Source organism: Onychostoma macrolepis, chromosome 08 (assembly GCF_012432095.1).
Source record: "Onychostoma macrolepis isolate SWU-2019 chromosome 08, ASM1243209v1, whole genome shotgun sequence".
NCBI lineage: Eukaryota > Metazoa > Chordata > Actinopteri > Cypriniformes > Cyprinidae > Onychostoma > Onychostoma macrolepis.
In genome coordinates, this window is record NC_081162.1 from 17,947,392 (window position 1) to 17,962,196 (window position 14,805).

The 14,805-nt window shown below is 36.1% G+C and overlaps 1 protein-coding gene across 1 annotated transcript in view; it reads right to left on the reverse strand.

The window, feature by feature from the left end:
- Positions 1 to 519: 519 nt before the first annotated feature.
- Positions 520 to 14,805, reverse strand: part of nfic (nuclear factor I/C) — a 110,466-nt gene continuing 96,180 nt past the window's right edge. The window contains 1 exon segment of the mRNA XM_058784548.1: positions 520 to 9,900. Coding sequence (XP_058640531.1) covers positions 9,880 to 9,900 — 21 coding nt within the window. The 3' untranslated portion in view covers positions 520 to 9,879.

A 14,805-nucleotide genomic window follows, 5' to 3' on the forward strand; every position in this document is an offset into this window, starting at 1 on the left:
GCCGATTACAATGACAAAATCTATTATCTAAGATTTAGCATGAAAAATACAGCTAATGTAAGCAGAGTACACTGATATTTGAAAGACTCAAAGTCAACCTTACATTTAACTAAACTAAGTACATTTGCTTTAAAACACTTCTGGCTGTATGAAATTGGATGCATGTGCTAACTAACTAATTAGTGACAAGTCTTTCACCAAAATATCAATAACCAAAATGTTTCTTTTGCCACAAGACTCTTTTAATCATTATAATAAGAAATATTAGCCTATATCATGACACGTCCAGCAACATCGTTCCTTTCTCTGGCTCTGTAATAGTTATGGTGAAAGAGCTCGGGCTGAGCTAATATTAGCTCGTCCTCAGGCATGAGGCCTGTCTTCGCCTGTATGTGAATAGAGAATATACATCCAACACACAAAACAATAATAATCAAGATCATTCTACAGAAACATTCAAGACTGCCAAGTAACTTTAGCGTCTAATTGGTTGGAAAAGAAAAACACAAAGTCACCTCATTTCTGAGTTGTAGCATAGCTTTGTTTATTTTTTTATTTCATTTTCATTTTATTTATTTTTTTTGCATAGGGAAACATACTTCCAGTACTGTATTCATGAGCGATTTTTTTTTTTTGCGAACAGCGATGGCTGAATACAATGTTATAATGAAATATTGTTAAAGCTGTAATTTCCCCCTCACACCAGTTCAAAAACACATGGCAAATTTAGTTTGTTGTGCATGAGAAAAACACATTTTTTCCCATCCGTTTGAAAACCGACATACCGACTTTTGCTGATAGATTACAATTTAGCGAGGTTCTTAGAGAAACAGAGACAAATAACAAAAATCCGATGCTTTCCAAAAGAACATGGATGCATGTCATCATGCCAGTTGTGTATGTGTCTGAACTAAATGTCCACATGCCCCTTCCTGGTGTGAAGTGTGTTTATCTGTGCAGCAAGCAAGCATTTAATGAGTAACTACTATGGTAATATTTGTAAAGAATAATGTGATTAAAAAAAAACGAGGAAGGAAAAACCAACAAAAACCTTGAAATTTAACACTGCATTAGAATGCTCTCTGAAAAACATTTCAACCTTCGTCCTTTCAACTCAAAGCGTCCAAACATAGAGAAAACGGCATGCTTAAAAACTAACGAAACAACAACGATAGAAATATTCATAGAAATTAATCCTTAATTCAGAATAAAAACAAACAGAATAAAACAAAACAATTGTTCTAATGGGAGAGAGGGCACCCTGAAACATTGATGCGTGACTGTTTTGGGGGTCTCAAACATTCAGGAGCAGGCGGTATGTCAGGGTGTTTTTGGCAATTCATTTGTGTGAAAGACTTATCAAAATATTGCATAAATTGCAAAGCCCACGAATGGCTTTTCTCCCCTTTGAACAGAGACGTTTTCTTCACCCCATTTGAGCCATTTTAACCTTAGGGCCAGATTTAGAAAAGCCCTTAGCGCATGCTAGCATTCTTAGCATCGTCAGACTCAATGTCAATATGTTGCGGCACTCAGAGGTTGTGTTTTATTGAGAGGCTTTGGCAAATCTGGCCCCTTGGTCAGATAATAAACATACAAAAAGCATTTGATAAACAAAAGCTGTATCCAATCCAGACTGACACTGCAGAGATGTTGTCAGCGTTGTAACAGCTCACGGTTTACAGAGAACACATGGGTGAGGAAAAGAAACCAAAGCAAAGCGGTAAAATGACAGGCACTGCATGTTAAAACTGTATTTTAACCCAGTTTGGTATATCTATGTATATAACTTCAATTTGAACTGCTGGTTTGCTAAGAGTGAAAGAAGGAGTGTAAAAATAATGAGCCGTTCTTTACGCTTAAAAATTAAGGATGGGTGTTCATTAATATTAATCTGCTATAGCACTGTACCCCAGAGCCATCAACAGTAAAATGCCATCAAATTTCAGATTAAAACCATCCATCACCCCCACAGCTCAATCAGCAACATGATATCTGAAACAATGTTTGAATTACGTACTTTGAATGGGATAATGTCAGTATAACCAATGACCTCACCTATGCACAAATGCACTCTGAGGAGCGTATTGTTTTAGACCTGGGCAAAGATTTTTATAATGCTGCATTCACATCATGTCAGAATTACTGTTACTCAAAAGTTCAAAGAAGTCTCTTATGCTCACCAAAATTGCATTTAGCTTATCAAAAATACAGTAAAAACTGTAATATTGTGAAATAATATTACCGTTCAAAATAGCTTTTCTATTTTAAGACATTTTAGAATGTTAATTCATTTATTTAAAATGGCAAACATTTTTTTAATCAGCTACTTTTTTGTTAGACATTTTTCAGGATTCTTTGATGATAATGAAGTTCAAAAGAAACTGTCACTTTTGATCAATTTAATGCATCACTAAAAAAAAATGCTGGGTTGTTTCAACCCAACTTATAAATAAATGATAGATAAATTATATTTTTCTTTGTTTCTATATTTTGCAAGAGCATGAAGATGTGATTTGATGTAGTGATTAGGTATTCCGTGAACATCTACATGTCATTCTGACCGGAAGTAAACGCAGTATTAAACTAACAGTCTTTTTCACTATATTTGAGTATTATAATGGTAGGTTTAGCCCAGCTTAGAAGGCTTTGCACACAATGAAACAGTCCTTAATATTAGAAAGAACTTTCTGCACAAAGATTTCAGTAAAGCCTAGATTAGTTGCATAGATGCTGTTCAGATTTTTACACAAGTACAATTTCCAGATCTTTAGTGTATTACAACAAGTTTGATTTCAAACCGAGCAGCTAGATTGAGCTGTTATTACGGGTTTCAGACCGGTCTACACAGTGCACATCATCTAGTTCAGATTCACCAGATGTTGCCAGTATCAAGCATGTCACGTGTCAATTCATCAGCTGACGAAAACTACGACATACATCCTGCCAAGTGTCACAACACTGAAAATGGAAGGAAGGAAAGAGTAGAAACTGCATTCCAGTGCCTCAGCCCTGAAGAGGTTGTCCAGCCCTTACTGAGAGGAGACAAAACAAAGATCTGACCACATGTTCGCATTTCTATCTACCTCTCAAAGTTCACGGTATTGCAAGGTTTACATTACACAAACCGCAAAAGGAAACGTTACAAGTGAAACACTCGTGCATGTCTAATTCTCTCACGTATGCCTGAGTAGGATCTCCTCACATCCTGTTTATGTCAGTGGGCGAACAGGGAAATTGGACTCAGGAAATTTACATTCTATTCAGCATAATTACATGTGTCAATGACTAATTAAAGTGCCTGGATCTCAGAATTAAACAATCTTTTCAGTGATGCACATTCCGCCAATTCTGGTAAATACAGGCATGAGTAGGCTGATCTTACAAAACCAGGGGAAGATCACGCACCGTAAACCCACATCCAACAGCTCCAGGCTGAATCCAGGAAGGCACTCAGAAGAGTGAGGTCTAAAGTCCTGCTAGTTAAGTTAATCTGTACACACACGCTCCATAAAACTATCATCGGGCTGAGGTAAGCCATGCCACCGATTGTCCAGAGGTGGTTTAAGAAACTGCATTGCAAAAAAAACATCCTTTAATCTGTACTTTTAGATTTTTTCCACAAGTAAAAAGACATAAACATCCCTAATTTATTTGAAATATATGTACTGTACACAACTGTTCAAAAGAAAGGGCTGGGAAGTTTTTTTTTTTTTTTTTTTTAAACGTTCACCAAGGTTGATTATTAGATCAAAATACAGTAATATTGTGAAATATTTAAAAGAACTGTTTTCTATTTGAATATACTTTAAAATGTAATATATTCCTGTGATGGCAAAGCTGTCAGTGTAACTGATTTCTGAATCATATCTAATATTCTGATTTGCAGATCAAGAAATATTTCTTATTTTTATCAATGTGTGAGATACTTTTGAAACTATGATACCTTCTCATTCTTTGTTACAGAAAGTTCAAAAGAAAAGCCAAAAACTTCATACATTATAAATGTCTTCACTGGCATTTTTGATAGACGTAATGTGCCCCCTCTGAATAAAAGTATTATTTAAAAAAAAAAAAAAAAAAAAAGTCTTACTGATCCCAAACTTTTAAACGGTAATATATATATTATTTGGTAAATGTATTTTGTTTCAAGGATGTTTAGATTTTTACTGGAAAAAGACAAAGTACTGATTTAGAAAATGTTTGTTGCAGTGTGACTGTATGTGATTCTACTCTGCGGTTTGCAGTGTACAGGAACCTGGCATGATTTCAACATCTTAAAAGGGTCAATTCATCACATAAATGACAACAGGAAAATAAAAGGGTGCCATTCAAGCAGCTTCATCTCTCTATCTTTCTTTCATTCTCATCATTAGTCTCTATTCATCATGATCATCAAGGCTGAGAAATATCCACAGAGAAGCAAACCTTAAAAAGAAGTATTATTATTTGACAAAGTTTCAATATCAGATTATCTAGTGCAATCTTCCATGTAGAAGTACAGGAAAAAAAATGTGTTTAAAAAAACTTGAAGCTAGCATGACATAAGAGAAAAAATAAGTGCAGGTTTCAAATAAGTCTTGGAGATAACAAAAAAAAAAAAAAAGAAAAAGGCAATGGAATCTGCATAAACCTCTAAAGCTCAGTGAAGCTGTTGGCTCTGTTTAAAATGACAACAAGTGATGCTGAATTTACTGGAGTCCATATTTTGTGATTAAAATAACATGCGATAACTGTATGAAAGGCATGTGCTAATGGTGCTGACATTTTCTTCTCAACAGCAGATCCTTTAGAAGGAGCTTTCAAATTTTTTTGTGGCTTGACCACAAGCTTATGACTACTAAATCCAAACATACAAAAAAAAAAAAAAAACATTTTATCATACAAAAAGACATTTTATATACATTTGTCTTTTCATTCTACTGGATATATGGTAAGCATTTATACACAAGATAACTGTGATCAAAACGTAACATTTCAACAACACGCATAAAAATTATAATAATCACCGCTCTAAAAAAATATTAGTCAAGGGTTTCGAAATCTAACAGTAAGATAATGTTTCTTTTTACATGCATCAGCTCAAATGCATTATTCATGTCATAGCAAGTTCAATCATCACCTGTGGCCACTTTAAAAAGCAAACATCGGGGCAACAACCCGCTCTTGAAGTGTTTCGATTTCTCAGCCGCGTGTAGCCAATTTTATCATATACAAAAAGCAAACAAAGAAGAAGACGGCATGCACACAGAGCTCCCCACGGAGCCGCTGCGCTGGCAAAACTACGATCAGACCCCTGTTCTACTGAGCCCACCGTCGCACCCTGGCCAGAGAGGGTTGACAGCTTTAGAAAGATGAAAATGGAGCAGTGCAAATCTTCACAGGACAGGCGGCGGGTCATGCGAGTCTGATTCGTCAGAGCTTCAGGTCATTCGCAACTGTGAGGTTTGCCATTCCTGCTTCAGAATAATCCAACTGGGCCCCACACTCCGAGGCAGACCCCCGTCCCGTCGCCTGTCCTGTTAAACACAAGGAAAATTGCTTGCTGAATGATGCTAGCACTTCTGCAAAGGGTTTGGATCATGGTACAGATGGAATGCTGTTTTGCTTTAGCACTCCGATTCGGCCAGGGCGGACAACGGCGGGCTCACAAATCATCCACGACCCAGATCTTACCACGGGCATCATGTAAACAAAATCTCTTGTTCGTTCTCATTCAACTTAAACTTTTAAATAGCTACCAGCAAATCGTATTAGCTACCAGCATTGCAATATCCATTGCAGAAACAATACTGTACACTGCATCACAAACTACAACATGGCCTCTCCCGACCCAGCTCCAGAAATACACTAAATCTTCTCCTCTGCAATATACTCCCCTGACACTACACGCTACGAATTATAAATTATCTCCTACCATCTAATTTTATAAAAAGAAGAAGAGGAAGAAGAAGCATCCTGGTGTATTAATTCATTTTCTAAGAAGACACAAAGTCAGCAGTTCAATGGTTTCTTGCTGTTCTTTTGTCTGTACATTGAATTGGACAAATACATTTCAGCTACTCTCTATGAACGGATTCTACAGTTAATATACGGACATATACAAGGGACTTGATTAGTAAAACAACTTATTAAGTAATTAACTAATTAAAGTAATCATTTATGGTCACACATCACGACATATTCTATTGCAGCCAGTGTTGTGAGCCCTCACAAAGGGGTTAAAGGGACAGTTCACATTTTGTTAGTATTTATTCACCCTCATGTTGTTCCAAACCTGTAGAGCTGATATTTTTGAAATTATTCAACTGTCTGTTTTTGTCAATACAACACTGGACTCTACCGACTTTCATTGTACAGACAACAAAACATATCTTCTTTTGTCATACATGTTTGGAAAAACATGAGGGAGAATAAATGACTACACTGAAAAAAAAAAAAAAAAAAAGGTGTGGAAACAATTTTCCCTCAGAAATTACTGAGGAAATTTCACAGTTAATTACAAAGAATAACACATTGAATTAAATTTAAGTAGAAAGACATACTCCAATAATCGGTTTTTATTTACAATTAACTTTTTTTTTTTTTTTTTTTTTAAGTGTACATTTGAATTTTTAGGTGAACCATCCCTTTAACAAATGCCTAGGTTTTCTGAAATAATGAAATGTAAATTTGACCCTTTGATAAAAAGCAAAATGTAAAAGACGATATAAAGTCTTGCTGATTGCAAAATCCTTTGCTAAGTGCTCAGTTGTGGAATTTAAACTTGACCAAAACTAGTTCATGTGTTTATAGAGGATGGCCATCTAATTTTCATTATGTCCATCTATGGCCGCTCCTCTTCACATCCATAATGGATACAAACTCATTTAAATACATGAAAACATACAATCTAAACAATTTAAGAGAAGCCTAACATGACAACGGAATCAAAACGTCAGCTCAGAGCTGATATGAAGAGAGCTGGTACTGCATCTTTCACAGACTGTTACCTTCTCATTACATGAACGGAGGAGGGAAATAAAACGGTAAGAAAATAACGCAGGGAAGATTTCATGCCAACTACAGTGCTTTTAAAAGAGGAAGAGGGTCAAAAAAAGCCTCTCTCACCCATCCAAAACTACAGCTATCAGGTAACCTCTTAGTCTTATTCTGATAATGACAGGCAATCAAACATGCAGCATTATTTTCCTTTGTGACACTGGTTACATTAAAAAAGAAAAAAAAAAATTAACTCCTTTAAAATTACGCATTATCGTTCTTAACTAAAGGCAAGGCACATAATATGTTTTATAAAATATCGTGCAAAGTAGAAGAGGGATTGTTGGATAAAAGTCAAACCAATGTAGTACAAAGGTAAAATCCATCTGTGTCATTGGCTCTTTGCTCAAAGGGGGTTGTTAAGGAGAAGTCAGGGAGCATTTTGCTTCAGAGCTAATACTAAGATTATCTGCCATGCGCCCATGTCAGCGATACGGTGGTCGTTTGAGCTTAATTCTCATGATTTTTCTTTTGAAAGCACCATGCAAAGTTATATATAATTCATATATAGAGATTTCCATATAATTTTCATATCAGCACCATTAAAACAAGTCACGTCGTATGTATTCTGGGCCTTACTATAGTCAACTTAATAGAATGTGTATGCGAAGCCATTATAAAAGGTTAGCGAAAGCAACCAGGGAGTGTGGATATTATATCATATTTGTGTGTGTGTTTTTGTGAGGGTACCTAGTAAAGCTCTGATATGTGTTGATTTTGTCATGTTCTGATTATAAGGGTGTGTATGCGTGTGTGTTTTTTGTTCAGCTGTCTGCGTTTCCTGTGGCTAAGTGTTAGCCCATGCAGCTGATGAGGGGCTTGCGAGGCCATTTAAAATATCTCTCTGGGCATAAAAACAACCCCTCAAACTCCTACAACAACAACAACCCACAGTAGATGAAGCAAAATGTCCAAGTCTTAAAAAAAGAAGAAGAGTTCAAATGAAAATCTCGCAATGTCTCAGGCACTTTTCATGGCTTCGTGATTTGGGTTCGGTAGCGTTGTAGATTAGCCCTGATGTTATTTCATTAGTACAAATCAACACATCTCAGAGTGCAGAATAACCTATTTCTGAGGCAACCAAGCAGAGACATGCTGGTCGTAGGCGTCCACCTCCCAATGAACTCTGGGATGGGCAGCATAGCCGCTGACTTCCTTTTTTGTTTTGGGCATTACAGCCCATCTCACGTCAAACATCCAAATCTTTGACATTCCTACGGATTAAAGTGTATAATCTGCTTCAAAATAAAAACAGTCATAGTTTCTTGTGGTAGAAACGTGGGGGAAAAGAAAGCCTGTTTTTTTTTTCTTCTTAAACTATGGGAATTGTATAAAAGTAATCACATAAACATGGACACATTTACATAGAAAATGTTGGATTGTTCTGATCAGCTTCATAGCTTCTAGGAAACCAACCCTCATCTACCGTGAGATCAGAACATGACAAAAATAATCGACTCGCAGCATTCCATATGATTAGGCCGAACAGGAATTTGCAAAAGAGGAAAAATAAAAATTTAAAGTAGTGCAATGCCTGTAATTTCCAATGGATTGAAACAAATTACACATAGAGAAAAAAAAAAACTATCCTCTACACCCAATACTGTCTAAGTAATGACAGAACTATATTTCAACTCCCTTTGTCGCTATGTGGAAAAATCCACGAAACTCATAGAATCAAAACCCTCTAATCTGTGAACTCACAGAGATGAATAAGGGACTACTAATGTTTATGACACGCACAAACACACGGATGCACACGCGCACACACTTACAGCAGGGTCCAGGGAATGAGGGGCTTTCATATTGCGAAGTGAGGAAGGTGCTAATTCACCCCTGCTATTCCCTGGCTCATCCTATGAAGGCTGTATCACAGCTCACACACACCTTGTGTAGCCTTTAACAGTACATGCCATTGCCTCAAGACAGGTGTGTTTACATGTAAGTGTGTGTGCATGTGTGTATAGACGCCGACTGTTGACGATTTATAATGTCACTGAGGTACCACTAATATTCCTCCGATGTACAAAAAACATGATGGGCTTCCACCAAAAAGTGGACTCCGTTTCAAACGGTGGAGAATGCAATTTAGAAAACATCACCCTCTGAACGAAACCAAGGACGCAGATACATGATTGTCAATAAAACTGGATGAAAAGTAGCCTTTGCGTTTCTTTTCTGTCGTGTGAACGGAAGCATCGACCTTTGCGTTTCCTTTTCCACGCCGTGTTGCCTTTGCGCACTTAAAAAAAGAATAAAAACAGACCGTGCTCACCTCCGAACCTGTGGCGAAATGCTAGCGGAAAAACCCTTTCGTCGGGGTTTCTCTTCCCTGTTCGTTAAGAAAATAAAGGATACTTATTTTGCATATAGGAGGAAGCAGCACCTGTAGCAGAAGGAGGGGGTTGAGGAGAGGCATTCCAGGAGGCAGGGAGTCAGGGTGGGCCTTTTTCAACACGTCCGTAAATGTACGCCATAGTTCGGGCTGCCCTCCCAGAAAAAACATCCTCCTCTTTTGTCTCCTTTTCTTCCGTTCCACCTATGGCTGTTCTCTCGCTCTCGTCTCCGTTTCCATTGTCTTTTCAGAAAAAAGTGTATTGAAGCATCTTATACTGTACGTCGTTATGCATATATAAATATGTGTGCACATATATCTATACACACATATTGTGTATATATATATATGTGTGTGTATATATACAAATACTGCATATATATCTGATTTTCCCTCTTGCATCTCGTTCACAACTTTTTTTCTTGTAAATTCCACAAAAAAAAAAATCGATTTTTCGAATCCATGTCTGTGCCTCCTCGGGTTCGTCTGCGTGTGTGTGATGATCAGTTCCCCAGATACCAGGACTGAAAGATAGAGAAAGAGAGAGAATCAAAATCACTAAGACATCTGTACAAACACAAGTAACACAATAGGAGGAGCGCTATGGGATATCCAGCTAAATCAGATAAAAACTCATCTGAAGCCGACCACAGTCTAGTCGAGATGGATCCGTTTCATCTAAATTTAATGCACAGGGCGATTTATATGGGTTTTCTTAAACTACGGGCACTTTTGGCTTTGTTGAGTTTTAGAAAAATAAACTTTCTCAAAACACACTTTTCGCACTGGTTTTATTTGTCTACTAACAATGTCCAACCCAGGACAAACATTCATTATAAACATTCATTCATCATTCTGTCATTTTTCTGAAACCACATAAACATTTCCACCACAATGTCATTTCCATCACATCTCAAATTGTGTACTGTTGAATAGCATTTTGTGGCTGAAACTGCATTTCTGAAATAAAAAGGCCAACTACCTTGACTTGCTATGACTTATTTCATAGCCAACAGTCATTTCACCTTTCATATAATTTGATGAGGAATTAGAAAATTCTGTTCACAAGTTATATTTACACAACCAAAAAGTTGTACTTTTTAAAATATTTTTATTCATCAAGGATGCATTACATTGATCAAAAGTGACAAAGACTTTTACGTTGTTAAAAAAATATGCATTTCAAATAAATGTTGTTCCTTTGAATTTTATGACGGTTTTGCACAAAAATGTGTGCGACTGTTTTCAACACTGATAATAAGAAATGTTTCTATCAACATATTATAATGATTTCTGAAGGATCATGTGACCTCTGTAGCCTAGTGTAACAGCTGCTGAAGATTCAGCTTTGCCATTACAGGAATAAATTACATTTTAAAATGCATTAAAAAGGAAAACTTATTTCAAACCATAATATGTCACAATATTGCTGTTTTTACTGTATTTTTGATCAAATAAATGCAGCCTTGGTAGACAGAAGACAAAAAAAAAAAAATCATACATTTTGAACAGTAGTTTTTTGTCTCATGTTTCATGCACTTATACTAACTTTTCATTAAACCTTATTAGTGGGAAAATTGTTAGTGTAGTAAATTGTTAGAAATGACACCTGTGGGAATGGCTAGAAATAATACAATTTCACAATAAACATTTATAATATTGACCCATTTGAAACATAAATCATGGATACAACTATATAGGATCTCAAATTTGTTCTAGTTTTGATAAAAATCACACCCTGGAACATTAAAGTGTCAGTAGCAGAAGAAACATCCATATACCCAGATTTTTCAAAATGGTGATGACAGTAGGTGGTATGTGTCCTGTCAATGAGGATCTAAACAATGCAAACGCAACCCACTCAACTATTCGAAACAGAATCTAATGAGTTGGACGTTCCACATTCACTACAATCAGTCTTTCTGATAATGGGAGGCAAACACTTAGTCGGGGGCCAGAATTGAGGAACCTATTAAAACTAATACAGAGTAAAAAGCTACGAGTGCCAGACACAGAGAGAGAGAGCTCAGCAGGATCCCACCCAAAACCTTTTAAACGCATAACAGGATTTTGGCTTTCATTCACAGACCACTGAAGTCTTTTTAAAATTTGACAAGGTTTAAAAACAGAAAAAAGGAGTTCATGCCATAAGCCCCTGGCTCAATATTTTCCACTAAGGTTTAAGTAATTTCACAGCAGTCCAACAGACGTCTTTAACTACCCCCAAATGTACTGATTTAATAATGCTAAAAAAGGAAAATTTGTTCCCATTCCCTGCTGAAGAGTTTGTGTACATCAGACTGAAGGCTTGATTCTTGATGAACACCAAACCACAGACTAATGACTCCCCAAATTCACAATGCAGTGCCCAGATCTTAGCACACAGCCTCGAGAATCTACATTAAAATCGTTTGACACATTTAGGTATAAAAACAGTGCACACGGCAGCCGTGGCGCCAAAGAGTTTTGGCAGCTCTTGCTCATTGATCAACGAAAAGGGCAGTTTTGCAATCTATGGACCACATGCACGACCAAGTATCTAAAATAACATGCCAAAACTTATTAAGTAACTAAAATCATAAATTACTTCAACATCTTCCAAGTTTTTACTTAATGAAATCGGTCTATTTTGACTTCTGTTTGTTAGCTCGCTGTGAATGGTGTGATTCTGGTATTGAAACTGGAGCTAAGGTTAACCTTACACAACCCATGACACTTCAGCATACTTTAGAAACTACTGCCAGGAAGAGAAATACGTTTATAATGACAGCCGACACTGCTGGGAAATGCAAAGATGCTGCTTTCTGAGTGATTACAACAGTGTATTGGGATGCAATTTTCCCAAATCATATTTCGTGTGGATTATTGGATCAAAATCCGAGCCCATGAGAGTGGGCAGTGTGGGGATCGTACTTGTTTTAATGCCTCGTGAATTTGACAGCACAATTACAGCCACTCCTTTGTCAAAATGCATTTCACCCAAACCCGAAAGGCTAAATGTTATCCTTGAATACTCGAGAGGAAAAACTGAATTTATAAATATATTCTGGAGAAACACACACAGACATATATATACTGCAGGGTTCTGGATATCATCTTGGCTTTGCGTTCAAGTGACAACATGCCATTTTACTATACTGAAAATGTCTCTTGAGGGGATCAATCTACAATCCTCTTCCTCTAGAAAGTCAAGTTGAGATTTAATATATTTCCAGTGTATGTTTGTTATGGAAACTCAGTAGTTTCTTTGGTAGGAAAATGTGCCGCAACATATGCCTCTCTTCTTGGTTGTAATATTTTTGTAGATATAATCTCCCGTCTCACCTCAAACTGATGGCCTGCTTAGAATTTATACTTAAATATGATCAAAACAGCTCAAGAAAATGTCACGTGTAGAGTCGTCTCCTGTTTTTTCTTTGATTAATGTGGTGAAGGCCAACAGAACCGGGCCAGAAAGTGGGGAGTCATTATCAAATTCATCTATACAAATGTTGATACAAGCAAACCAATGCAAAACCACTAGTGAAACTGACTAAAGATGTTAAATTAAGCAGATACTTGCCAATACCACACTGTGCCATGGAAATGACACACTATTTGCTTTCTTCGTGGAAGTTTTTTAGTGGTTGCTGTTGGTGAGCTGAATCAGATCAAACAAATTAAGGCTGATTGGTGGAACAATAAACAAATTGGTTACAGGAAAAGTGGCATGAATGAAAATTCACAATTCACGCTAGCTAAACTATGAGCATACCATATTGCTACAACTTCTGTTATATTTATAAAAACCAACAAATGTTCCATTTTACAGTTTAACAGTTTATAAAATATATATAAATATTTAGACACTCTAAAATCTGAATAAAGCCAAACTCCAGATATGAAAATTATACAATGTAAACATGTGTGAAAATTCTAATACTTAATGAACACAATAATTTATTTGATATCCATAATGGCACACAAATGTGATTTTTAATCATCTAAATTGTAAAGACAACAAGTTCAAGGCCAGGTGTTAAAATGATATTCCAAGGTTAAAATCTGGAGTCTAACCATTCCATCTTTGTCTCATTATTCCAGACTGCTCTTCTTTTTTTTTTTTTACCAGCTGCCTGATATTTTCATTTTTCTTTGCACTAGGGCACATCCAAAGCTCAAACTTTCTCACTCACTCACTCTGTCCTGAGGACACAGCAACCAGTCGAGCCCAGGCTAACAGTGGTTAGGCGTTCACTCCAAACAAAATATTTAGCTCCCTATAAAAGCTACAGGCTTTGTCTTGGTGACAGGTGGTTTAGGTTATGAAAATATAAAGCTGAGACGAGGGCGGGTTCACAGTCCAAGAAGGGGGACATATTAGACCACAAGGGCCTAACAAATGACAGTCTCTCCCTTTAATTACAATGCTTCAGGAGAGCTTGGAGGTGAGGCTGAAATACAAGCTCCTCTAAAAACAAAGATTGTTAGTAACATACCCTTTTCATCAGAGAAAAGAAAACAACAGAAGTCCATTAAACTCAGAGTTTAATACAAAGCCACAGAATGAGAGAGTAAAGGAAAGAAAGAAAAATAAAAAAAAAAAACAGGTATATTAAAAATGTTTTATGTGATAAAAAATAATTTAACAGGTTGTTGTAAATAACAATATTGTTTATTAATAATTATTAAATTTATTTTTAAGGGTCAAAACAGGTATGGAAGGAACTTCACATTTTTACTTTAAAACAGTGTTATTTGAGTTTTATTTATATACTATTAGATTTTTTATTAACATTTTCAGTTATGTTACCTTTAATTACATTTAATTTATATTTAAAACATTAAAAGTTTAGTTTTAGTGTTTATTCATTTTCAGTTAGTAATTTTTGTGCTTCAACTTAAACTTATTTCATTTAGTAGCCAAGGCAACATTTTCAATTTTGATTATTTTAAGTTTTTCATCTATATATATATATATATATATATATATATATATATATATATATATATATTTCAGATTGAAATAAATTCAATGAACAAAAATGTCTTTAGTTTTAGTTGCCGATAATAACCCTGTTTTTCACAGTGCAAACAAAAGAAATAAAAAAAAACTAAACTAATTATTTTTAATTAACAAATTTTGTTTACGGTTTAATTATAATCAAGTCTTTTTATAGCCAGGTAAAAATGTGCAAGAACTGTACACTTTCACTTTTTACAGTGAAAGAAAGAAAAAGACAACTGTGTTTAATCAAACTAGGCCTGGACAGTCAATGATTCCAGTGTTAGTCTCGGTCATACAAGACAGATTGGTCAATTTGATTGGTCACAGTGGTCTCTTCCTTTTCCACCCCTCAAGCACAGGTTCATCCGACAATTACATCATGTCTGGTTTCCCCTAGCAACCAGACAGCCCTGGACGTGACCATCACGGAGCAGATGAACGG